Consider the following 26,982-nt stretch of genomic DNA (forward strand, 5'->3'; position numbering starts at 1 on the left):
TGCTAAAGTAATGAGTGCGATGATACGACACAGTTGAAATGGTTAAATGTCACTTTATGAGTGTAATGGTTCGCACAGAAAGTCCAAGGCAGGGGACAGCATTAACACAAAAATCTCTCAAAGCCTTGTAGGGGAAATAAGATATAAAACACTAAGTTATGAGTGCGACCAATAATACACAGTTATCTTTAGGATAATGAAATGAGTGTCGTATTTCGCATAGTATTAACACACCTAATTGTGGCTAGTTCCTATGTCAAGCTCTCATTTAATTTTTTTCTCTTCTTTATTTTTCAATAACGCATTGATTTTTGATTTTGATTTGAAAATGAGTCATGCTTCTTCTTCTTTATTACGAAATGCTTATACAAGAAATATTTATTGTATTAATTAAGTGTGGTCGGTGGGCGAAATCCACAGAGCATGTATAGATGCACAAAGCCCTGTATTGGTGTACTACAGATGTATACGCATTTTTCAGAAAGAGTGCCGTGAAATAGTCACAAAGAACCACTAAGAGTTTTCTTTCCTTAGAAAGGGTGCTGGGCTTTCACGAAGAACCACTGATATGGTGCATTTTCATTTTGATTTCATTTTTGTTTTGTTCTGTTGTATGTATATCCATGTAGCAAGGGTGCCATGAAATGTTTGTCACAAAGAACCACTTTTTGTCTTTAGAAAGGGTGCTGTGTTCTCGTTTTCATGAAGAACCACTGATATGGTGTACTACTGTATAATTATTTTGCGATTTTGTTACGACAAAATGCTGCGGCAGGAGCAATGGAAGCGATTTTTTCTTTTTTCTTTTTTAATTTTTAACGATTATTCGATATTGTTATGACTTCTTGTCAATAGGTATATTAAGTGGTCAGGAGGTAGCCTTTTGCTATGTCCAGTTCTCAATTTTTTCATTGTTGATTATACCACATGGATGTGCTGATACAGGAAATGTTTTTTTTTTCAAATGGATGGTTATGATTTGACTATGATTATGATAGTAATGATAATTATGATAATGATTTTAAGATCATGATGTTATGATTGACAGCAATAAGATCATGAGGTTTCGTGTAAAATGATTGCACGGGCTTAAAGGACAACTTTTGAGCCCTGTCGGATTAATGAGGCATGACGAGTAATAGGGTTAAATGAAGTGTCAAAATTTCAACATGCTCGGATAAAAATTGGCAAATATTTTGAATTAATTGTCATCCGTTGGTAGAACACTTCAGGAGTTTTACGAAATTTTAATGTCAAGAAGTTTGGGTACCATTTAAATTGGGACATTTTCTCAGTGACCTGTCTCATACCTGTTTGATTAATCTTGCCTGACTATGTCACAAATGAAGAGTTCAGTGGTTGCCAAAGTCAGATTTATGATAGAATGACCAGACAAGATTGAAAAATATGTCAGATATGATCCAGAGGCAAAATGGTGATTTGTCAATTGACAAAAGGTATAGGTCAAAGGTGACGATCAATGATCATATATCTCCATCAGTGGATGGAACTGTTCTGGCAACATTGGGAAACGGCTTATGTATAGCGTTATCTGATTGATTAATGAGATTTATTGTTGAATATTGATGAATTGATTTAATTGAATTGATTGATTGATTGATGAAGGTGAAGTCTCAAGAAAGAAGTTTTGAGATGTTTGTGAGACATTAATGTGAAGACAACCTTGGAAAAAGAGCAAGGTGGTGAGTTTATATAGTTATATTATATATATGTGGTTATTTTCTGTTTGATTCCCCCTCAACAGAACGGCAAACCTGCTGACCCATTTTTACTGATCCATTTGACCCAACTACAACACCGATCGGTGCGATTGGGGTGTGGACAAGCCACAGGACAGGGAGACTCTCTGGCAATCACTTGAAGTCATCAATTGCAAAGGTGGAGAGATACTTCCTGGGAGACTACGGAGTCGAGCTTATAGGAAATAAGCTAGGAAATTGCGCATTCAACGTTACTCTGTATAAGGTGGAACAAATTTCAGTGATTTTTTACAGTACACATAGTCGATAGGGGGTACAGGTGTAATCTAAAGTGTAGTCTTGGTAGTTATCTGGTACATTGAGTGCATACTGAGTGTTATTCATATACAGGCAGAATGGGGAATGGAGCCTGTAAGAATACACAAGGACAACCAGATATTCCAAACAAAGTTACTTGTGCATATTACATGTACGACCGATATGGTGAAGAGGCTATTAGAGAGGTTGAAAATTGGTATTTGTGGACAAAGGGACATGCTAAGGAGTTTCCAAGAGATGGTACATTTGAGCGAAGTCGATTGGAGAGATTAGGACAAGAATTGAAAGCCAGGAAGCAACAGAATTTAACAGTAGACTGGCTTGCATTCCATTATTGGGATGTTGAATCCAGGACATGGGAACAGCAAGAACGGATAACGGACCTAGAACTTAAAATAAAAAGAATACGGGATACAATGGAGGAGATAAATGCACAACTGCCCTTGAAAATAGGAATAAAAGTGACAGTTGTCCCATCTGATTCCCATTTGTCTCCCCAAAAAGAACAGTACAGAGAATTTTTTCGTGTTTCAGGAGATAACCAGAGATCGCAGTGGCAACTCAGGGATCTAGAGATGCAGCCCAGCAATACAAGTGCACAGGTGGACAGACCAGGCAACGACAGAAACCGGTGTTTCAATTGTGGAGCAATGGGGCATTGGAAAAGAAGATGTCCGTATGTCAACAAAACATGATTTCGCAAGGGAAAACCAAGATTAAGGGTACCAGTGTTTACCGGTACCTCAGATAACGATTAGGCCTTCATTGCTGCAGATGCCAAATGACGACTGGCCTCAATAGATTAAATCATTAGACCAACATGAATAACTGTTGACGCTTCTTGTGTCTGAAAAGTTTTCGGAGCAAGAATGACTTTTACTTTTTGCTTGTTAGCGAATTAATAATTAATTGATTAGATGCCAAAACTGGATATTTTTGGAACATGACTTAAAAGATCCAGAATTAGAGTTCATTCTGGAAGCTTCATATTTGTAAATTATAAATGTGGTTTTAGGGAGCATTTTGGGCAAAACAATTTTTTTTATAAAAATGTGGAACATTGCTTTGCAAATTTTTGGGAAACCAAGTGACAAGCGTCACATGATCATCAGGTGGGAATTTTGGACTATTCTTTGGCATGATTGATAGGTCAGTGGACGGCTGACATGTAAATGGATGTATTGTTAAATATGGATAAATGATTGTGGGAACCAAAAAAAAAAAAAGGGTAATTCCAATGTGATGTTATAGGGGTTTTCTGAAAATAAACTTTTGTTTATTTGTGTACTAGCGTTTTTAAAATTGAAGGATAAATTTTACGAAATTGAAATAAAATTGACACCCATCTTGATCTGTTAATAATGGTTCCAACGTAAACAAATATACATAATGCTTGGGTTTGTGTATGTTTGAGTGTCAATGTTTGTGTTTTTGTGTGTGTCAATCTTACAAGATTGTTGAAACCGACAATGTGTTCATCTGGACATAGATAGTTTCATGTCGATGGGATCAAATATCCAGATAATTCGTAGAATAAAATAGAAATATAATTTGATTATGAAAATTATCTCTTTTGTTAAGGGAGATGGAATATGACGATTTGATGTGCTGGGTTATGAACAGCCATTAATTCATACTAAAATTGTGCGTAATTTTGGGATTCCATTTTTGATAGAATTTATATGAGAATAAAAGCTATTTATGGATATGAGCTTAAAAAAAAAAAAATGAGGGAGTACAAAATTAGCCAAATTTGGAAGAGGTCTTATACTGACTTCCCAGAGTACTCTGCTCATGGGTTTTGACATATATAAACTGGACTTTTATCAGCATATAAATTGTGCTGTATGTATGGATATGTCTTAGGCATAGATGATATGGGCAGATAGTAAAGAAAATTTTGTTGAATTGATCTATTGTAAGTTTTAAAACGGAATGCATTGTGCATCTTAAAACCAAGGGGCAGACATGAATGCGCTGTTACGTTATTTACACTCAGAACGCGATGTTACGTGTACCTGCAACATATTTGTTAATCTGGCACACCTATATTGGCATACAGGTGTTAGTAGTATTCACTAGTTGCATAGAAATGGATGAGCAACAGTTAAAGGGCGTAAAACCACTTATTTGGATATTTTCTACAAAAGTAGGGGTTTCAATAAGTGGTAGCTGTACACATGGGATTCATCAAATTAAGTTATGGAGTTTAAACAAAGTTATTGGTAAACAGAAGGGGAAGGGATAGTAAATAAATTCTTCAATGCTGGGTAAATTAAGTGAGATATTACAAAGACTTATAAGAGCTATTGTTATTCCTTATAGCAGTAGGGGAGAAAATTAGATCTGTTTATAAAATGAATTTGTTGACCCTTTGAAGTTAATTCTTTGAATTGGTTGTTTCACTAGTATTTTGAGTTCACATTGGAAATAGTTTGGTAGAGCTTTGGTCAAAACCTTTGGTTGCAGCGTTTTGGAATAAATTAACAGACCATAGGAAGTTGATAAGAATAGAAACAAATATGGACCCCGGGAGATAGGGGGAGCAGGGTAAGGCAAATAATCAGATTTATGTTACATATTAAGGGATTTTTCTTTATTTACGTTTTAGGAAGCTTGTTAGTTTGGTATATAATGTTGAATGTCATTAATATATCATTATGTTATAGGTATGAACATATAAAAGGGGTAGCTTACATGTTTTACAGATGGATACAGGTGGGACAAAGGGAAAGACCTTATCAAGACAAGCCGACAAATCAGGGGAAAACAGAGACTTCTACTTCGGATACTCCTTGAAAATGGTGATATTTATCCTAGGAATGAGTTCTCTTGTGGTGGGGACTCTGTGTTGCATGCATTATTTCGGGCTAATGAGAGCACAAAACGCAACATTGGTGGCCGACATACAAATATATGATTATGCGGTACGACATAAGCAAAGGAGAAGTTTGATGGAAGATAGGGACACACCTTTAGAATCCCCGATGGATTACACGGGATTCATACTTTTTTACATTTAGCCCACACAAGGGCTGATATAGCAAATGAAAGTAATTGTTGGATATGCACACAAATGCCGCATTCTAGTGAGAACGGAGTACCATTGGAGGCAGTTTCTTTTGGTTGGGCAGAATTATGTAGCTGCTTCCCAGACACCCTGATAGCAGCAGATTTTGAAGGCTCAATGTCAGGAAGAATAGGATGGCAACAAGGAGGATATAATTGTTACCAATTTAAGGACAGTTATAGACCTACATATAATAAGCACAAAATGCCCTCTTTCATGACTATTCAACAACAAATGAAAGGATTAATGTGCATCACCAGACCCCAGACGCATGCGCATAACAGGTCTATGGGAACCTCCAAATGCCACTATTATGGTCTCAAAGAAGGCTGGATGAGGATGTCTGTCCCACGAGGACCAAATGGCACCAAGGGTTTAACTTTATATTGGGAAGGCACTTGGGGAATGGACAACACATGGACATATAATAATACATATTTTATATGTGGACACAAGGCATATCCGTATCTTCCATCAGGATTCAACTTCTTCTTCCTGACACTTTTCCCACACTTTCTTGCTTGAAAGTAAAAAGGTTGAAGCCCTTCCAAAGCTGTTTTAGTGCACTACCATCAACAGTAAGAATCACGTAGCGTAAAGGGAGTGGATATGGGGTAAACATGAAAGAAAAAGGAATAATAAATACGAAAAAGTCCTATTTGGGGATCCACAGCTGAACTGGTATTTCTATACAATACACCCGAAATGACACGACTCCTAAACGATTGACATTCCCACAAACGTAACAATATTTTACATTTCACAATAGTAGAAAACAATTTAAAAAATTTGATTTCGAGTAAATTACATGAACACTTAATGTACAAACTACTTTCTCTTTACCGTGACTTATTCCCACTTGTTGAATTTTGTAATTTCTTCCTCCACCATATTTGGGGATTTATTTTTCTGCACACCACTCTTGGAGTGTAACATTTCCCACCAGCCTTGTTAATCTTCAATACCAATGTCAGTACAATCCCTTCTTTTAAACAAAAGGAATAGTACAAATAAAAACATTCTTTATATGATCTTTCCTTCAAAATGTCAAAATCTTTCCTTCAAATTTTGTTAAGTTTGCTTGCCATTATATGCATGTTTATCTTCAAAACAAATGCCATATGTGGTTTAAGCAAGCTGGTCTTGTTTGTTATTTTGTTAATGAAATCGACCTCTCATCATGAAGTACTTAATATATCAGTTATAATGACCTTGGAGCGCCCTCTATTGTCTTCATTGTGATCAGCAGATCACAGAAAGTACAGGCTATTTATTAATTAACTAGGAAATAGCTCATCAAAAATGACGGGTTGGAACAGTTTATTCGACAGTGCAGTCTCGGGAGCATGTCAAAATCTGAAGCCTTGGCCTAGTGTCAGGTGTTCTTATATCTCCTTTATTTATTTATTTATTCATCATCATCATCATTTTTTATTTTCCACATTTCAAACAATTTGTGTCAAATGACAGAGAAAATAAAGTATCAAAAAGTACAGCGTGGCCACAAAGACCCTATGCACGCAGTTCGAATTTAGTTAGAATTTATCTGTATGCTCCCCTCCATTATCCGCACAAATTTGAATTTTCTCCATGTTCTTCTGGACAGCTTCTTCCATGATGAGGATTGGAGGTCAAAAAGCACCCTGACATCATGGCTTTGATCCCAGATCCTTTTTCATTATTTTTTGGATTGCTGAGCGTGGAATGCCTAACTCAGAAGATCTTTTTCGTGATTTTTTCAGTGGTGATTTCGAGTAGGACGCTTCAATAATGTCCACATGGCGTTGCCGTGATGCTGGACAACCAGAACGCTTTAAATCAAGGACACTCCCTGTTGAAAAGCCTTCTTCTCCCATGCCTGCATCATGTCGCGCATAGGATCTGGCTTATCCAACCTCTGCGAAAATCTTGTCCTCATGTCTTCAAAACTTGATCCTTCTAACCCTAACGGTCGTGAACGCGGTCGTGAATCCAAACACAAGTAATCAGTCCCTCTTCTATTGTATACTCACTTGTGTCCGTCATGCTAAAGCCGTACCCAGAAAACAAATAAAACAAACAAGAAGACGTCATGCAGAGCACGATACTTGCAAAATACACCTCCTCCACCCCCCCCCCCCCCCCAAAAGCATGCCATTGATCCATCAAGTTGTCCATTTCATCCAGATTAAATTGACGATCTCGATCAAAGCTTGGGTGAATAGGATGCAAAGTGGCGATTTTTCAAATGAAAATTGATGATTTTAGAAGTTTCACCTTGAGTTGACATTGGACCTTTTGACCTCAAAAATAGTTGGTTTCCCTATTTAGTGATTCAATGTGCAAATGCTTTTCAATTTCCAATTGAATCGGATGAAAATTGATGATTTTGGAAGTTTGACCTTGAGTTGACCTTTGGCCTCAAAAATAGTTGGTTTTCCTATTTAGTGACTCAATATACAAATGCTGTTCAATTTTCAAGTCAATCGGATTAAAAATGGCGATTTTAGAAATTTGACCTCCAGGTGACCTTTCAACTTTGACCACAAAATCAAAAGACAACTGTGACGAACTCTACAACTTGGTGAAGTTTCATGAAGATCGGTTTTGAATTTTGACTTGTAGGCCTGTGACAAACAAACAAACAAACAGATGAAAAATCGGTCAGAGACCGAGGACTTCCCGGAATGTACTTTTTTATCAGCCATTTTGGATCAAGTTCTTCAGTTTTTCCAAGATGGCGGTCGAACCACGTGACGATGACGTCATCATCATTATTTTTCTCCACCAGTTTATGCCGACATGGCGCTCAAGAAATTGCATCTTGATTGTATGACGTTTTGTACTAGTCGAATTATAGAATTATGATGTCATAATGGAGGCCTTAGGCCGAGAGAGTTAAAAATTGGGCACAGTCTATCCCAGGGCAAGACAAATATGTGTGTAAAGCATGGTGATTCTTTATGCAACGATGTTGACGTAGTACTGCACACAAGCAGACAAACAGACAGACAGACAGACAAACAGACAGACAAACCAACCAACCAACATACTTACTGGAATCTTTTCCGGCAAGTAACAAACAGACAGGGGTGAAAACATAACCTCCATCCACCTTTAGTGGCTGATGTGGTAATCCAAAACCCAAAGATGTGGTAATCCGAAACCCAAAGATGTGGTAATCCGAACGGGTGAAGTCTGGCGAGTAGGGCGGATGAGGAAGACACTCAAAATGCAGGTCGTCGATTGTTGCACCAGTAGCGCGGGCAGTATGGGGGCAAGCATTGTCATGCTGCAGCAAAACACAGGTAGTGAGTAGTCCACGACGTTTTGATCTGATTGCTCGTTTCAGATTTTTTTTTTTTTTAAGGAGGTCGCAGTATGATGCACTGGTGACCGTGGTCCCTCTGGGCATGTAATGCCCTACATGTGGGCCTCGGCTATCCCAGAAGAGCGTCAGCATCACTGTTCCAGCGGACGGCTGTGTGCGGAATTTTTTGTGCTTCGGTGAAGTTGAATGGCGCCACTCTTTGTTTGCTCCTTTCGTTTCTGGCTGAAAGTAGGACCCAGCTTTCATCCCCAGTCACTACGCGCTGTAAGAAAGTGTCAGCTTCTGTTTCGTAACGTCGCAGAAGTTCTTCACACACGTCCACTCGCCGTTCTTTCAGTTTGGGTGCAAGTTGTCGAGGCACCCACCCTGCAGACACTTTGCGGAACCCCAGCACATTGTCAATGATATGGTGTGCTGAACCATGGCTAATGTTCAATGCGGAGACCACTTCATCCAGTTTAATGCAACAGTTTTCCCTAAGCACGCGCTCAATCCTGCAACCATTTCTGGTGTGTCGGCTGTGTGAGGCCGACCCAGGCGAGCAGCGTCTGCCACACTGGACACTCCACTTTTAAACTTACTGTCCCAGTCGTACACCTGCTGCAGCAATAAACATGCGTCACCATATTGCATCTTCAATCTGGGATGGATTTCACTGGGATTCACACCGTCACTTCCCAAGATACGGATGACAGAACGTTCCTCCTCCCTGGTGCATGCTCCTCAGGGAGCCGCCATCTTGGAACTGTTCTATTGACGTCATATGCTCAATGTTGCCATATATTTCGCTCTTTCACGAGCCTCGATCTTGTATACAAAAAAAAAAAAAAATAAATAAATATGAAACAGGCAAAACATGACTTTCCCATAGATGATAACATATGTTGTCTGCAACTACACACATTACATTCTCGAATTCATATCGCCATTTTAAGGTTACTTATTGACTGGCCCATCTATATATATATATATATATATATATATATACATACATACATATATATATATATATATATATATATATATATATATATATATATATATATATCCAGTCGTGGCCAAAAATATTAGCACCCTTGCACTTTTTTCAAATAATGCACCATTTCTTCCAGAAAATTGCTGAAATTAAAAAATCTTTTGGTATCCACATATGTAATTCTTTGGTTTGCAGTGAAACAAAACAAAAACTGAAAAAATACTAAATCATAGCTTATTCCACACAGAAATCCTAAAATGGCCTGGACAATATTATTGGCACCTTTTAGAAGTTGTTAGAAATAATTAGATTTCAAGCAGGTGATTCTCCTTTACTTGGAATTGAGCTCACCTGTGGGTTGTTGCAGGTGCCTGCAACATAAAAAAAATCACTCATTCAACCAGTTTGAATGGAAAAAATGAGTCATTCTGCTGTTTTGTGTCACTGTGTGTACCACAATGAGCATGGAGAAAATAAAGAAAACCAGAGAAGTGTCTGAGGAGGACAGACGCAATATTGTAGCCAAGCATGGACAATCTGAAGGCTACAAGTCCATCTCCAGATACATTGATGTTCCTGTGTCCACCGTACGCAATGTTATCAGGAAGTTTAAGGCCCATGGCACTGCAGCCAACCTCCCTGGACATGGCCGCAAGAGAAAACTTGATCGAAGACTGCAGCGAAGGATTGTTCTAATGGTGGAGAAAGCACCTCGATCAACTGCCAAACAGAATCAAGCTGACCTACAGACACAAGGTATGACAGTTTCAAATCGCACCATCCGTCGCCAACTCAATGAAAGGGCATTCTATGGTAAGAGACCCAGGAGGACCCCACTACTGAGAAAGCCTGACTGGAGGTTCCAAAACACACCTGAACAAGCCAAAATCCTTCTGGGAGAATGTCCTGTTGACAGATGAGACCAAATTAGAGCTTGTTGGTAAAGCACATCATCTCTATTTTTACATAAAACAAAATAAAGCCTTCAAAGAAAAGAATACCTTCCCTACAGTCAAACATGGAGGAGGTTCAGTGATGTTTTGGGGTTGCTATGTTGCCTATGGCACTGGGTGCTTTGAATGTCTGCATGGCATCATGAAATCAGGAGATTACCAAGGCATTTTGCAGCGCAATGTTCAACCCAGTGTCAGAAAGCTGGGTCTCCGTCGAAGGTTATGGGTCTTGCAGCAGGACAATGACCCAAAACACACTTCAAAACGCACCCAGGAATGGTTAAAGACAAAACGCTGGACTGTTCTGAAGCGGCCAGCAATGAGTCCAGACCTAAATCCCATTGAACACCTGTTGGGGTGTGGGGCGGGGGGGGGGGGGGGGGATCTGAAAACAGCAGTTGTGGGAAGGCACAGCAGTTGGGGGAAGGTACCCTTCAAATTTGCGAGAACAGGAGCAGTTTGCACAAGAAGAGTGAGCCAAATTGCCAGTAGAGAGGTGTAGGAAGCTCATTTATGGCTATAGGAAGCGCTTGTCTGCAATTATTTTGCCCAAAGGTTGTGGTACCAAATATTAAGTCTAGGATGTCAATAATTTTGTCAATGCCATTTCTTTTTAATTTACGATTTAAAAGGATATATTAAGTTCTGAATCAAAAACAAAGGTTCTGTTATATTAACAGTGAAATAAAGAATTGTGGAGACCAAATACTTTCGTCAATTTCAACTTATTTTTGAGAAAATTGTGTGTTATTTGAAAAAAGTGAAAGGGTGCCAATATTATTGGCCACGACTACTGATTTACGAATTACGATTTACATATACTGATTTACATCAATGATTTTGACACTGATTACATGACGAATACTGAATTACTATTTTACTATTTACTATTACTATTTGAATTGCTATTATTATTATTGTTATTATTATTACTAGGGCATGCCCGTACTATATATATATCTAAAATTATATCCCCCCCCTCTATTTACATGAAATGGTTTGGTCCAAAGCGAACGGCTTGCGAGTACGGTGACAATCCCCCCCCTCTATTTACATGAAATGGTTTGGTCCAAAGCGAACGGCTTGCGAGTACGGTGACAACCCCCCCCCCCCCCTCTATTTACATGAAATGGTTTGGTCCAAAGCGAACGGCTTGCGAGTACGGTGACAATCCCCCCCCCCCCCCTCTATTTACATGAAATGGTTTGGTCCAAAGCGAACGGCTTGCGGAGTTTGGTAAAGAAATCGCCATAGCTCGGTAACTACTTGTCCGATTAATATGAAACCTTGAAAAGGCACATCCTCAGGTCCCCAGCAATATACCTGGCAAGTTTCAAGTATATCGGACCCGTGGTTGTCGAGAAACAGCGGTCACAGACAAACACACAGACATACACACACACACACACAGAGATTACTGGAATTATAGATAGACTAGGGCATGCCCGTACTATATATATATCTAAAAGTATATCCCCCCCCTCTATTTACATGCAATGGTTTGGTCCAAAGCGAACGGCTTGCGAGTACGGTGACAATCCCCCCCCCCCTCTATTTACATGAAATGGTTTGGTCCAAAGCGAACGGCTTGCGAGTACGGTGACAATCCCCCCCCCCCCCTCTATTTACATGAAATGGTTTGGTCCAAAGCGAACGGCTTGCGAGTACGGTGACAATCCCCCCCCTCTATTTACATGAAATGGTTTGGTCCAAAGCTAACGGCTTGCGGAGTTTGGTAAAGAAATCGCCATCGCGTGCACAAATGCGCAGGAAAGCGAATGAATCGCAAATTAGTTTTAATTAGTTTTAAAACATAGTTTAACGCCCGAGCGAGTTTAACGCAATCGCAAATCGCATCGCAAAGCGAAAGAATCGCAAATTAGTTTTAATTAGTTTTAAAACATAGTTTAACGCCAACATAGCGCCAACATAGTTTGCCGACGGGAAATAAATGAATACGCTCTCAAATGTGCCGTCCGAGGCAGAGTCTGTTCGCCACGTTCGGCACACGTGATAGCTCGCTGCTCTCTGATTGGTTGAATCGTTTTTTGGACATAGCTCGGTAACTACTTCTCCGATTAATATGAAACCTTGAAAAGGCACATCCTCGGGTCCCCAGCAATATACCTGGCAAGTTTAAAGTATATCGGACCCGTGGTTGTCGAGAAACAGCGGTCACAGACAAACATACAAACATACAAACATATAAACATACAAACATACAAACATACACACAGAGATTACTGGAATTATAGATAGATTACTATTTTTATTATTACTATTATTACTATTATTTATTTATTTACTACAATTTGAATTACGACGACGACTGATGCATGACATACTGATTATGACAAGTGAGTACGGATTGTGGATGCAAGTCTGGTGAGGGGTCAGTGTGAACGTGAGTTCAGATCCATCAGTAGGGTTGAGGATCCATCGGTGCCAGAAAGGGTGTGAGAGTGAGCATGTAGGAGCGGTTGGTCAATGTTGTGATGGTGTGCATGGGGACGAGAGTTTCGGGCAACTGGAGGGTTAAGAATTCATCAGAGCCAGATGGGCCATGTGTGTAAGGTGGGTGAGAAGGAAGTACAACAACGCAATGCCTTCGAAAAGGGGGCACGTAAGACGACCGAGAGAAACAGCCAGCTAGCAAAATACAGTGTGCATGTCCTGGGGTTGTACTTCAGCAGGAAAAGGATGTGAGGAGGAGAGCTAAACGGTCAGGTATGGGAGAAAGGGAAGTATGGCAGAGAATGGATGTGAGGGCAGGGATGGAGGGGGAGCATACACCAGAGACAAACTTGACAAAGCACCACCAAGTTTTAGAGGAGGGAGACAACATTGAAAGTTAAATCTTGAGGTTGGAAACCTGCACGGCAAGCATTATTAGTTAGCTTCCTTCAGCTTTGATCAAAAAAAGCTTTCAGCTTGGAAGCCAGCTTTGCTATGTCTAACGTGCAAAGATGAAAGCCACACCCTTTGCTATTCCAGATATGCACGCTCAAGTTCAATGCACGTTAGCCAGTGGTGTGAAGCACACAAGATGATGGCACAGTAATCATCAGCACTGAAAGAACGCAATGATGCCTGCATCGACTCTTTCATGTCATACACAGTTTCATACTGACACGCTTACAATAGTTAAAATAGGAATAGGCACTCAAAACTTCCATCATAAGCTGATGAACCTCCCATGGAGGTTTTTCCAGAATAACATGAAATTTTATAATTACAAGTATGCCTGTAAGTGAAAGATTCACTTGCATATTCTTGGTCCATTGTACAGTTCTTAAATTGCAGCAACACCTTCATATCATTGTGTTACGGATTCGTCACTTCCGTTGTTGTGGTTCTCATCCACTGTAAACATTTTTGGTTGCATGTACTACTATTGTTGTCGTTTAAGTGAAATAGAGATTACTATTTTCAAAAGGTAAAAAAAGTTAATGTTTTAAAAAGAAACAGGAAACTGGCTCGGGAACCGGACGAAGAGGAAAAAGAGGAAGAAGAGGCGGAGCGAGTGAGGTCGGACAAGGAGCCGAGCTGTTTGGAGGTCTGGAGCAAACGCTGGCGAACGGAGGTCACTAGCAAACTTTGGGGTTTCCCGGGAAAGGGATTCCTGCGACAGAGTTGTTATCGCTGTGACAGATCAACCCGCGTGTCAGGTTTTGCGGTTGATTCCGAAGAGAATCGTTGTTTGAGGGCAGTTGCACCTCGAGAAGAGGCCCGTTGGCCGTTTTTGTCTCGCGCCTGATTTCGCATCACTCTGGGCTCTTAGCATCGCTTCAACCATTTCACCGCATCCAGAAGTTAAGCTGGTGTGTGTGTGTGTGTGTAACGTGGATTTTGAGTGGAAATTTGTGGTTCGCCGTAAAGGGAGCCATTGAACATCCATATGCAAAGGGGTGATTTGCCAGTCGCCTTGAGGGCACCTTTATGCATCTTTGGCAGCATGACTGTCACTGTCAACCGAACGGGATTCTGGTCTTGATTCGACATGGTTCTGACGATCACTGGAGTGGATCGACTTTGGCTTGAAGCCGGAATCAACTTTGGCTTGAAGCCGGGATAGAGACATTAGGGATGTTCTTTTCGTTCACTTGGAGCACAGTGAGTTATATTGTACGAAACTGATGGTACCATCATAGGAATGATATATTTGTTGTACAATTGATTACTATTGTTTTTTGTACTGTTATTCTTGTGTGATCTTAATATAATACTTGTTTGTTGGTAACAATTGGTGTGGTTTCACCATTGATCTTTGACATACAGAATAACACATCTTTCTGCCGTGACTCCTCTCCGGGCTCGGAGGTACACCGTGACCGGGGTTTGGGGAGGAGCACGTAACAATTGTCTCAGTGAGGAAAGTGGGTGATGTTACTTGGCACGATGACATTAGAGATGTTGTGACTTGTGGGGAGTCGAGCATGGCAAGGTCATACAAAAAAAACTTTGGAAATACCCCAAGTTCTGATGCATACTTCATATTGGGAGAAGTTTTCCAGACAAATGCATTCATGGTTCTTCCAGGAGTGGATTGGGGGTTTGGGGTAAAAGATGACACCATATTTGCTTATGGAAAAAAACAATTTGGAATAAGTTGTAAGCAAACTTGTCTGCAGTAGGAGAGGCTTCTACAGTAAAGCTCCAGTAATGGCACACTGAAAAAAAAAAACTTTTAGATCAATAATTTTATTGCTCCAAAGTTTTTTAATTTTGATGCCACATGAGCTTATTTCATGCTTTCAGTTCAAACTATATATAGAGTATTCAAAAAAAACAACTCCAAAGTGATGAAAAAAAAGTCCAAAAATCCAGATAAAATGTGAATAATCAGATTAACAAACAACAGAGAAAACCACAACGGCACTCGGTAGAGAGCATACGTCTGCCAGGCTGAGCAGTTTACGTTTCAAATCCCACTGATAGACCAGATCTGGATTCGGACCTCAACCAAAATCGAATCGGCTTGTTCTTGTCACCAAACCAAACTCACCCACATAGTTCTGTTACAAGTCGTCCACAAACTTTTGAGATATCCTGCTATGTATAAAATCTGTTTTAGCACTTTCACTCAATGGTGAAGAATCACTTAAAAACTCCTTCTCTGATCCAGATCCAGATCCGGATCTTCACCAAAATCTAATCATTTCGTCCTTGGCACATATCCAACCTCCACTAAATTTCATGTGAATCCATCCACAACTTTTTGAGATATCCTGTTTATAAACAGACAGACAAACAAACAGATGAAAAATCGGTCAGAGCACTGGATCCAATAAAATGTACTTATTTTTTATTGGCAATTTTGGATCAAAATGGCGGGAAATCTATACATGTATATATGCTAAGCAATGGAAGGTAACTGAGTAAGTGTATGCATATCTCTTGTCCTTTCAGAGTTATAGTGGTTTGAAATATATTTTCAATGAAAACTTGGCCCCCTGACCTTTGACCCCAAACACTAATTAAAACTAAGCATTTTTGACAATTTTATGCCACATGTTATTTTTGGGGAATTGAATAATGAACATTTTGGTGTTGGTTAGAAGGGAATTGGATAATGTTTGACAGAGTTATTAGTAAAAAAAAAAAATTTTGACCTTGAGTTTGACCTTTCAAGGTCACTCAAGGTCAAAGGTCATGGTGCCAAATGAAATGTCATATGTGACTTCCTATATGTCAGTAACAGGAAGTGTATGCATAACTCTTGTACTTTTAGAGTTATAGTGGTTTGAAATATATTTTAAATGAAAACTCGACCCCCCTGATTTCACGTTTTGGGTGACCTTGAGCTTGACCTTGGACCTAGAGAGTTAAAAAAAAATTGGGCACAGTCTATTAGAGGGCAAGGCCAATATGTGTGTAAAGCATGGCGATGCTATGTGCAACGATGTAGACGTAGTACTGCGCACAAACAGACAGACAAACAGACAGACAGATGAAAAATCGGTCAGAGACCGAGGACTTGCCGGAATTAAAAATATGACGGCCGAACCATGTGACCGATGACGTCATCATTATTTGTTTTCGAAACTAATTTATTCCGAGATTATGCTCAATAAATTTAATCTTGATCGGATGAAGTTTTGTACTTGTCGAATTATGACGTCATAATGGAGGCACCTATGACATCATCATTAACATATTTATTCCCCATGGACAGTTCTTTACAATGAGCCATGTCTCAATTTTTTCTATTCAACACTTTCGGAGATATAGAGGTGCAATTTTTTTCGGTTTTTCCAAGATGGCGGCCGAACCACGTGACTGATGACGTCATCATTATTCTTTTTTTTTCTCCACCAGTTTATGCCGACATGGCGCTCAAGGAATTGCATCTTGATTGGATGAAGTTTTGTACTGGCCGAATTATGACATCATAATCGAGGCCTTGGGCTTGGAGAGTTAAAGATTGGGCACAGTCAATTCCAGGGCAACAGGTTATGCTCAAGAAATTTCAACTTGATCGGATGAAGTTTTGTACTTGTCGAATTATCGAATTATGACGTCATAATGGAGACCTTGGGCCTAGAGTGTTAAAAATTGGGCACAGTCTATTCCAGGGCAAGACAAATATGTGTGTAAAGTTTGGCAATTCTATGTGCAATGATGTAGACGTAGTACTGCGCACAAACAGACAGACATACAGACAGACATACAGACAGACATACAGACAGACATACAGATAGACAAACAGGCAGACAGACAAACCAACTAACAAACATACTTGCCGGAATCTTTTCCGGCAAGTAACAAACAGACAAACCAACCAACCAACATACTTGCTGGAAGTTTTTTCCGGCAAGTAACAAACAGACAAACAGACAGACAGACAGACAAACCAACCAATCAACATACTTGCTGGAATCTTTTCTGGCAAGTAACAAACAGACAAACAGACAGACCGAATAACAAACGCAACCGACCAATATAATTGAACAATCTTCGATTTTGCAAGTAATAAGTAACAGAGGACACACTATTATGCATAGGGACGTTGTGGCTACTCTGTAGAATTTCAAAGAAATACTACACAGTTCCAGGTAGTTACAAAGATTATTTTGTCGTCATGGATTAAACAAATAGATCTTCATTTTTTTTTCAACATCTGAGTCTGAGTTCCGTGTCCAGTCATGCAAGTAAAGTTGTGGAGGAGTGTATTAATAAGCAAAGCTTGTAAAGTATAGACCTCCATATATAACATATAATATGACAAAATTAACAAAATGATGCGAATGAGGAAAATAAATACAATGAAAAGACAAACAAGTACACAAACATTCAAAGTACACCACCCCCATGCCAAATAACTAAATATCCTACAGCGTGGCATTGCCGGGGTGCCTCTGGCGCCCGGCAATACCACCGTGCAGCTCATAGAGACCGTATTTGGAGGGAGAGGTGCAAATAATTGATTGATTAATTGTATAATTAAAATCAAGAAAAGATTATCATAAAATATTTTCTTAATCAATTGGATAATAGCATAACTAAACCACTGGTGCTTCATCTGAAGATGTATCTTTTAGAAATTTAATTAAATAAGGCATTAATTAAAAAAATTAAATAATTAATCGAATAATTAAATAATTAATCGATTAATTGATTAATTGATTAATTAATAAATCAAAAATTGCCTTTGCAGCCAAATCACCTGGTCATTGGCATGTCCAAATATCAGCTTCCTAACTCAAAAGGTGCCTGAGTTAATGGCCAGAAGAGAAAGTAAATTTGTTTAATTAAATAAGTACTTAATTAATCGCTAATAATGAAATAACTCTTCAATTAATTGGTTAATCCAAAAAACAAAAAATACCGTTTTTGACAAAGTACTTGCTCACTATTGTGCCTAAATTTCAGCTTCCTAGCTCAAAGGATGGCTGAGATATCGCCCGGACAACCAAGAAAACAAACAAACAAACAAGAAAGCAAGAAAACAACCAGAGTGAAAACTGAGTACTCTCCTGCAGCGTGCGTCACTGCCGAGCCCCCTTCGGTGCCCAGCAATGACGTTTTGCAATGCCTGGAGATGGCATAGGAAAGGAGCGATGTACAACAAGAAAACAAACAACCAGAGTGAAAACTGAGTACTCCCTTTCAGCGTGCGGCACTGCCGAGCCCCCTTCGGTGCCCGTCAATGACGTTTTGCAATGCCTGGAGATGGCATAGGAAAGGAGCGGTGTACAACAAATAAACAAACAACCAGAGTGAAAACTGAGTACTCCCTTTCAGCGTGCGTCACTGCCGAGCCCCCTTCGGTGCCCGTCAATGACGTTTTGCAATGCCTGGAGATGGCATAGGAAAGGAGCGGTGTACAACAAATAAACAAACAACCAGAGTGAAAACTGAGTACTCCCTTTCAGCGTGCGTCACTGCCGAGCCCCCTTCGGTGCCCAGCAATGACGTTTTGCAATGCCTGGAGATGGCATAGGAAAGGAGTGGTGCACAATATTATGAAATGAAAAGAGTAAATTAAAATGGACAATTCCCAAAAACACCGAGGGCATGGAGAGGAACAAACATAACTATTCAGTTTGGTACTTATTCAACAATAAGACTTTTCGTATATGTTTGAATGGAAGGCTGTAGTTAATCTTATATTTAAATCAAGTGGACTCCAAAAATAAGGTCCATTAAAAATAAATGAAACGGTTGTTCTTGTGAATGGAAGGTGAAAGATGTTCAATTGTCTTCTAGGATATTTATGAAGTTTACAGTTTTTTGTAAATAATGGTGCAAGTGCATTTGGTAGATCGTTTCTGTCTAAATGATACATAAAGCAACCAAGATGATGTAAATACAATTCCTCCATCTTGAGAATTTTATTTTCGTAAAATATAATGTTAGTGTCTTCCCTATAACCTCTGTTGCAACAATTTATTATGGCTCTTTTTATGCCTTCGCCGACGAAGTCGCCGGATGCATTATGTTTTCAGGTTGTCAGTCTGTCCGTCCGTCCGTGATAGGTTTTCGTTACCGCGATTAATTGAGAACGACTAAAAGGATCTCAGTCAAACTTGGCACAGATATGTATAGTGAGGTAAAGATGAACTGATTAGATTTTGGGATCACGCGGTCAAAGGTCAGAGGTCATGTTAGGTAAAAAATACTGTTACCGCGATAACTTGTGAACCAGTGATGGGATTCTGACCAAATTTGGTACAATTATGTAGAATGTTGTAAAGATGAACCGATTCGATTTTTGGGGTCAAGAGGTCAAATGTCAAAGGTAATGACTGTAACCATTATATAATGGAGCAGGTGTTTGTATGTATGTATGTGTTTATGTATGTATGTTGGTTGATGGTTGGTTGATGGCTGATGGGGGGTTGTGATGGGAGGGTGGAGGGGGTTAGGTGATCATGAGTATTTTTAGCTAGGGTGACAGTTGAAGGGGGATTGTGGGGGGAAGTGGCATGGGGAAAAGGGGTGTGGGATTCACCCATTGGTTGGACAGCTGGCCTGACTCCACCCACAATATTTGTAACCTGAAATACTTAACCTAAAGTACCTAGCAGACCCAAAAGATCCCCTGCCCCCATTCCCCCCCCCCTCCCACGCCCCGAGGACTCAAAATACCGAGAAGACCCCGAGAACCCAACATACCCCAAGGACCCTAAAGGCCCCAAAAGACCCCGAAGACCCAAAATACCCCAAAGACACAAAATACCCCAAAGACCCAAAACACCCCAAAGACCCAAAAGGGCCCGAAGACCCAAAATACCCTGAAGACTAAAAAGACCCAGAAGACCCCAACGACTGAAAAGACCCAAAAGACCCCAAAAGGCCCCGAAGACCCAAAAGACCCCAAAGACCCAAAAGACCCCAAAGACTAAAAAGACTGAAATGACCCAAAACACCCCAAATACCCAAAAGTCCCCAAAGGCCCCAAAGACCCAAAATACCCCAAAGACTAAAAATACCCAAAGACTGAAAAGACCCAAAAGGCCCCGAAGACCCAAAAGCCCCCAAAGACCCCAACGACCTAAATATCCCAAAGACTGAAAAGTCCCTGAAGATGTAAAATACCCCAAAGAGTGAAAAGGCCCCAAAGACCAAAAAGACCCCAAAAACCCAAAATACCTAAAATACCCCAAAGACCTCAAAGACCCCAAACACTAAAAAATACCAACTAAAAGACCCTGAAGACCCAAAAGACCCCAAAGACTGAAAATTCCCAAAATAACCCAAAGACCGAAAGACCCCAAAGACCCGAAATATTGAAAGGACCCTGAAGACTCAAAATACCCCGAAGACTGAAAAGACCCAAAACACCCCAAAGACCCCGAAGACCTAAAAGACTAAAAAGACCCCAAAGACTAAATAAGACCCCAAAGACCCAAAATACCCGAACACTGAAAATACCCCAAAGACCCAGAAGACCCAGAAGACCCAGAAGACCTCAAAGACTGAAAAGACCCAAAAGGCCCCAAAGATCCAAAAGACCCCAAAGACCTAAAATACCCCAAAGACTAAAAGACCCCAAAGGCTAAAAAGACCTCAAAGACTAAAAACACCACAAAGACCCAAACACTGAAAAGATAACAAAGACCCAGAAGACCCCGAAGACTGAAAAGACCCAAAACACCCCAAAGACACAAAAGACGCTGAAGACCTAAAAGACTGAAAAGACCCCAAAAACCTCGAAGGCCAAAAATACCCAAAAAGACCCCAAAAACCCAAAAGACCTGAAGACACAAAAGACCCCGGAGACATAAAAGACCCCAAATACTGAAAAGACCCCGAAGACTCCAACGACCCCAAAGACCAAAAAGACCCAAGAACCCAAAAGACCCCAAAGACTGAAAATACCCAAAAGACCCCAACACTGAAAAGACCCTGAAGACCCCAAAGACTGAAAAGACCCTGAAGACCCAAAATACCCCAAAGACTGAAAAGACCCTGAAGACCCAAAAGGCTCCGAAGACCCAAAAGGCCCCAAATACTGAAAAGACCCCAAAGACACAAAATACCCGGAAGACACAAAATACCCCAAAGACACAAAAGACCCCAGAGACCTAAAATACCTCAAAGACTGAAAAGACCCAAAAGACCCCCAAAACCCCGAAGACCCTGAAGACCTAAAAGACCCCAAAGACAGAAAAGACAACGAAGACCCAAAAGGCCCCGAAGACCCAAAAGACCCCAAAGACTGAAAAGACCCCGAGAACCCCAAATGCCCCGAAGACCCAAAAGACACCAAAGACCTAAAATACCCCAAAGACTGAAAAGACCCTGAAGACCTAAAATACCCCAAAGACTGAAAAGTCCCTGAAGACCTAAAAGTCCCCGAACACCAAAAAGACCCCGACAATCCAAAAGACCCCAAAAACCCCAAACACCGAAAAGACCCCAACGACCTAAAATATTGAAAAGATCCCGGAGACCCAAAATATCCTGAAGACCCCAAAAAACCCCAAACACCCCAAAAGATGCAGAACACCGAAAATACCCCAAATACCCTTAAAGACCCTGAAGACCAAAACACCCAAAAGACCAAAAAGACCCCAAAGACTGAAAAGACACCAAAGACCAAAAAGACCAAAACACCTGAAGACCGAAAAGACCCAAAATACCAAAAAGACTGAAAAGACACCGAAGACCCAAAAGACCCTTAAAGGGGAACCCAATTTTTATTTCTTCTGAAAACCATTGACAATCAATCACAGTCTAATTTGAAGGGGTTTTAATTTTATTTGTGAATCACAAATTGCTGAAAAAAGCCCGAGAGTGTCGATTTTCGAGGTTGCCAGTGACATCACATTGTGAACTCACTGCGATCCTGCTGGCGACGGTACATCGAGGCAGTGCATTCTGAGATGCCATAGGATTTTTTTTGGAAAATTGGGATGCCTCAAAACCAAAGGCCACCTAAGTTGAACAGAGAGATGGTGTGGGATGGTCGTGAGTATTGTTAGCAAGGGTGATGGTTGATAGGTGATTGTGAGAGGATGGTGGAGGAGAGGTAAAAGAGTGTTGTGTGGTTGTCGTGGGTATTGTTAGCTAGGGTGACGGTTGAAGGGGGATTTTGAGGAGATGGCGGAAGGGAGGTGTGGGGTTGTCATGGGTATTGTTAGCTAGGGTGGCGGTTGATGGGAGTTTGTGAAGAGATAGTGGAGGGGAGGAAAGAGAGTGGTGTGGGGTTGTCGTGGGTATTGTTAGCTAGGGTGACGATTGAAGGGGGATTTTGAAGGGAATGTGGAGGGGGAGGTTGGCGGGGGAGGTGTGGGGTTGTCGTGGGTATTGCTGGCTTGGGTGGAGGTTGAAGTGGATTTTGAGGAGATGGTGTAGGGTAGGGTGGGGGGGGAGGTGTGGGGTTGTCATGGGTATTGCTGGCTAGGGTGGAGGTTGAAGGGGATTTTGAGGAGATGGTGGAGGGGGGTGGGGGGTGGGGGGTTGTCGTGGGTATTGTTAACTCGGGTGACGGTTGATGGGGGTTTGTGAAGAGATGGTGGAGGGGAGGACAGAGAGTGGTGTTGGGTTGTCATCGGTATTGTTGGCTAAGGTGACAGTTGAAGGTCGATTTTGAGGAGATGGTGGAGGGAAGGGTGGGAGTGTGTTTGTCATGGGTGTTGCTGGCTAGGGTGACGGTTGAAGGGGATTTTATTTTATTTTATTTTTTTTTATTTTTTTTTATTTTTTTTTATTTTTTGGTATACTGAATCGAGGCTCGTGAAAGAGCTAACAATAACTTCACAAACAAATCGACCAGACAAACAAAATACACAAAAAGAGGGAGCGGAAGACAAGATGGGGAGAAAAGGGGAAGCACACACACACAACATCCGAGAGCAGGGAGATGTGTGGAAGGGAGAGGGAACGGGGGGGAGGAGGCGTGGGAAGGGGGGGGGAGGGAGAAGTATAAAGCACAAGGACACCAAGGACTTCCAGGACAAAAGTTGGTATTTCAAAAAGTGGAATTGGGGTGAAATTAGCGGGGGTAGAAAAGATCAAGGTTTTGGATGGGGGAAGATAAGAGATGGTGGTGAACAGCTGTTTTAAAGACTTGGAGGGTGGAGTGGGATTGAAGAGAGTGAGGGAGTTTGTTCCAGAGGCGGGAAAAAAGAGGAATGAAGGAGAGAAGGTGAGCAGAGAGTCTTGATTTTGGCAGTTTAACCAAAAGAGGGTTGCAGGCAGATCTTGTGCGACCTGTAGGAATATTTGCGGGACAGAGCCCAGAGAGAGCTGGGGGGGCAAGGCCAGAGAGAAGTCGGTAGAAGATGGAAAGACCACCAACCTGCCTGCGGTGAGTGAGTGAGAGGCCCTTGGAGTTAGCTTCATCGCGGGAGATTCCAATGATTCTGAATGCTTTGGTTTCAACAGCGTGAAGGCGAGCTAGGTGTGAGGCAGGAGCACCAGCCCAGAGAGGAGAGCAGTATTCCATTGAGCTGCGGATGAAAGCCTTGTATGTGGTGAGGAGCTCAGGTGTGCCAAGGAAGGACTTCGCACGACGGAGGATGCCCAGTCGGCGACTGGCTTTGGAGGCCAGATTTGAAATGTGGTTTTTCCAGGAAAGATCATGGCAGATAGTGAGACCCAAAAGCTTGAGTGACAGAACTTCTTGGAGAGGATTATTCAAAAAGTGGATGGGAGGGTTGTCCAGTCGGTCTTTTCGGAGAGACATCGTAAGAGTGTGAGATTTGTCAGGATTGAAAGACATGTTCCACTTGTTTGCCCAGTCTGTGATTTTGTCAAGGTCTGCAGAGAGTGAGGAGGCTGCAGACTGCCGATCTGAGGGATGAAGAATGGAGCGACAGAGAGTAGAGTCGTCAGCAAAGATATAGAGAGGATTTTCAAGAGAGTCAGAGAGATCATTGATGAAGACCAGAAAAAGCACAGGGCCCAGAACACTGCCTTCGGGAACTCCAGCCTGAACAGGAAGAGGAGATGAGAGGAAACCCATTCAGGGCCACACGTTGACTACGACTAGAGAGGAAGTCCGCCAGCCATGCGTGGAGATTTCCATGGATACCAAAAGAGGAGAGTTTGGTGAGCAGAGCGGGGTGCCAGACCGTATCGAAGGCACGTGATATGTCAAGGGAGACTGCTCTAATTTCCTGTTTGGCATTGAGGACCTCCATCCATTGTTGAGAAAGCAGAAGCAGCATGTCCAGAGTGGAGTGTCCAGGTCTGAAACCAAATTGATGATCAGAGATCAAGCCATTGGAGAAGAGGAAAGATTTCATATCTGAAGCAATGATGGAATCCATGACTTTGCTGATAATTGGGAGAAGGCTGATTGGTCTGTAGTTGCTGGGATCTGTTTTTGCACCTTTTTTGTGCAAAGCGGTGATGTTGGCAGATTTCCAAGCAGATGGAAGATGACCTTGAGCAAAAAAGAGGGTGAAGAGAACAGAGAGGGGGAGTGAAAGAGCGGAAGAACATGATTTTAGGACCCGTGGGCTGATGCCGTCAGGTCCAGTTGCAGAATCACAGTCGAGGGTTGACAGAAACTTTTCCACCTTGTCAGGAGGAAAGGACACAGAGTCCAGGAGCAGCTGGGTACGACTGGGTACGGTGGGTACAGAGAGGGATGGGTTTGGGACAGAGGTTTTGAGGAGATTGTGGAGGGGAGGAAACAGAGTGGTGTGGGATTGTCGTGGGTATTGTTAGCTAGGGTGACGGTTGAAGGGGGATTTTGAAGGGAGGGTGGAGGGGGGAGGTGTGGGGTTGTCATGGGTATTGTTAGCTCAGGTAACGGTTGAAGAGGGATTTTGAGGAGATGGTGGAAGGGGAGGTTGGTGGGGGAGGTGTAGGGTTGTCATGGGTATTGCTGGCTAGGGTGGAGGTTGAAGGGGATTTTGAGGAGATGGTGGATGGGAGGGTGGGGGGGGGGGTGTGGGGCTGTCGTGGGTATTATTAACTCGGGTGATGGTTGATGGGAGTTTGTGAAGAGATGGTGAAGGGTAGGAAAGAGAGTGGTGTGGGGTTGTCATGGGTATTGCTGGCTAGGGTGACGGTTGAAGGGGCAGGCCTTCACCAAGTTGCAGACATTCCTCGAGCAGGCCTTCACCAAGTTGTATCGGCAAGCCTCTTTTTCTTATTTTGCCATCTTAGCAATGGCTTTCTTACTGCCACTCGACCTGTCTAACCTGCAGCTCGAAGTCTTCTCTTCACAGTTGAAACTGAGACTTCCTTACTTCAACCAGTGTTAAGCTGTGCTTGAAGCTGTTGTCCTGTGAGCTGCCTGTCATGCAAGCTGTTGACTCTCAGATACTTGTCTTCTGATTCTGTTGTGGCTTTGGGTCTGCCAGACCTCTTCCTGTCAGAGTTTCCTCCAGTTTCCAAGTGTCTTTTGATGGTGTAGGAAACTGTACTCATTGACACCTTGGCTTTCTTTGCAATTTCTCTAAAGGAAAGACCGACACTTTTAAGGGTTATAATGGTCAGTCTGTCTACCTTTGTTAATTGCCTTTTTCTCGACATTATGATAGCAATATACTGCTTCCTGCAGCGCAATATTGTCCAAATAATGCTTCAGAGGGTGTAATAACAGTCTGTTCCAATACTGCATTTATACAGACAGGGGATTTGTAATCAAGTAATCAGCAGAGGTTGGGGCACCTGTAGGAATTGTTTGCATCGACTATCAAGGCTTATTTTACTTACATTACTGCAGAACAGCTGTAAGTTGTTAACCCATTAATTGTTCCCTGAAGAAGGCCTTTTTTTTTACAATATAACTGTGCAATTTACATTATTTTCCCGTTTTTGCTAACCTAAACTTTTTTTTTAACCTCGAGCAGTTTACTGCTTAATTTTGTACCATTTCAGGTTATTCACTGGACTTGAATTGCTTAAATTTCAATAAAAACTGGCAAAATTGAGGTGTTCTAAAACTTTTGACCGGTAATGTACATTTCCATATACATTGTCTTGACGGGGCTAAAGACCAGAGTCCCAAACGTCACTCCAGACTAAGTGTGTTCCAGGGTGACTAATGTCAGCGACCTTAGGTCTTATTCCCAGCCCGCCTGGCTGAGGCCCGCATGCCGACTGAGCGGTTGTTGGAAGCTTGAACTTTTGGATTTGTGCAAGGAGTTTAAACTGCCACACTGGCGGCTCAGGAATGCTTGCAACCCGATCCGAAAAATGTCAAGCAAAAAAAATGAAATGCAATCAATTTACTTCAAAGAATGCAAAATAATACAATAAGCAAATCATCTAAGTATGACGACGGACTTAATGAATTAATAATGACAGACTGTCATAAGTTCATAACACAATCATAACACAAGCCACATACAACCAATAGGGAAGGCCGACACAACGTCTCACAGATGGACCCTCTATCTAACCCAGGGAAAGGGAAGGGAAGCAAATAAAAAAAACAATATTCGCAGGGAATTGAAATGAAACGGGATATGAGGATGGTAATGGAATGGGGTTCAGGCCTGTTTGAAGACCAGCTTCATCAATGCTTGTCAGAGCGGGGCTTAGCGGGAACAAACGTTAATGGAGCAGTCATCACGCTCTGCGATTCCTTTCTCCTTTGAACCTTTTCCTTTCATCAACCTCGCTCATGCAACACAGCAAATCCCTCAGCTCAGGAAGTTCATCAAAGTCGACTCCTTCATATAGTGCACGTCGTGCCCGTTCACAGTATGAACCCCCTTTCGTCA

At 41.5% G+C, this 26,982-nt stretch overlaps 1 protein-coding gene across 1 annotated transcript in view; it reads left to right on the forward strand.

Annotated features, from left to right (window-relative positions):
• LOC144889494 (uncharacterized) overlaps positions 1-26,982 on the forward strand; it is a 123,962-nt gene that overhangs the window by 4,778 nt on the left and 92,202 nt on the right. The window contains exons 2-3 of the mRNA XM_078769849.1: positions 1,766-1,899; positions 4,748-4,843. Coding sequence (XP_078625975.1) covers positions 4,748-4,843 — 96 coding nt within the window. The 5' untranslated portion in view covers positions 1,766-1,899. The remainder of the gene's footprint in view (positions 1-1,765; positions 1,900-4,747; positions 4,844-26,982) is intronic.

This window comes from Myxine glutinosa, chromosome 1 (genome assembly GCF_964187855.1).
Source record: "Myxine glutinosa chromosome 1, kmMyxGlut1.1, whole genome shotgun sequence".
NCBI classification, from domain to species: domain Eukaryota; kingdom Metazoa; phylum Chordata; class Myxini; order Myxiniformes; family Myxinidae; genus Myxine; species Myxine glutinosa.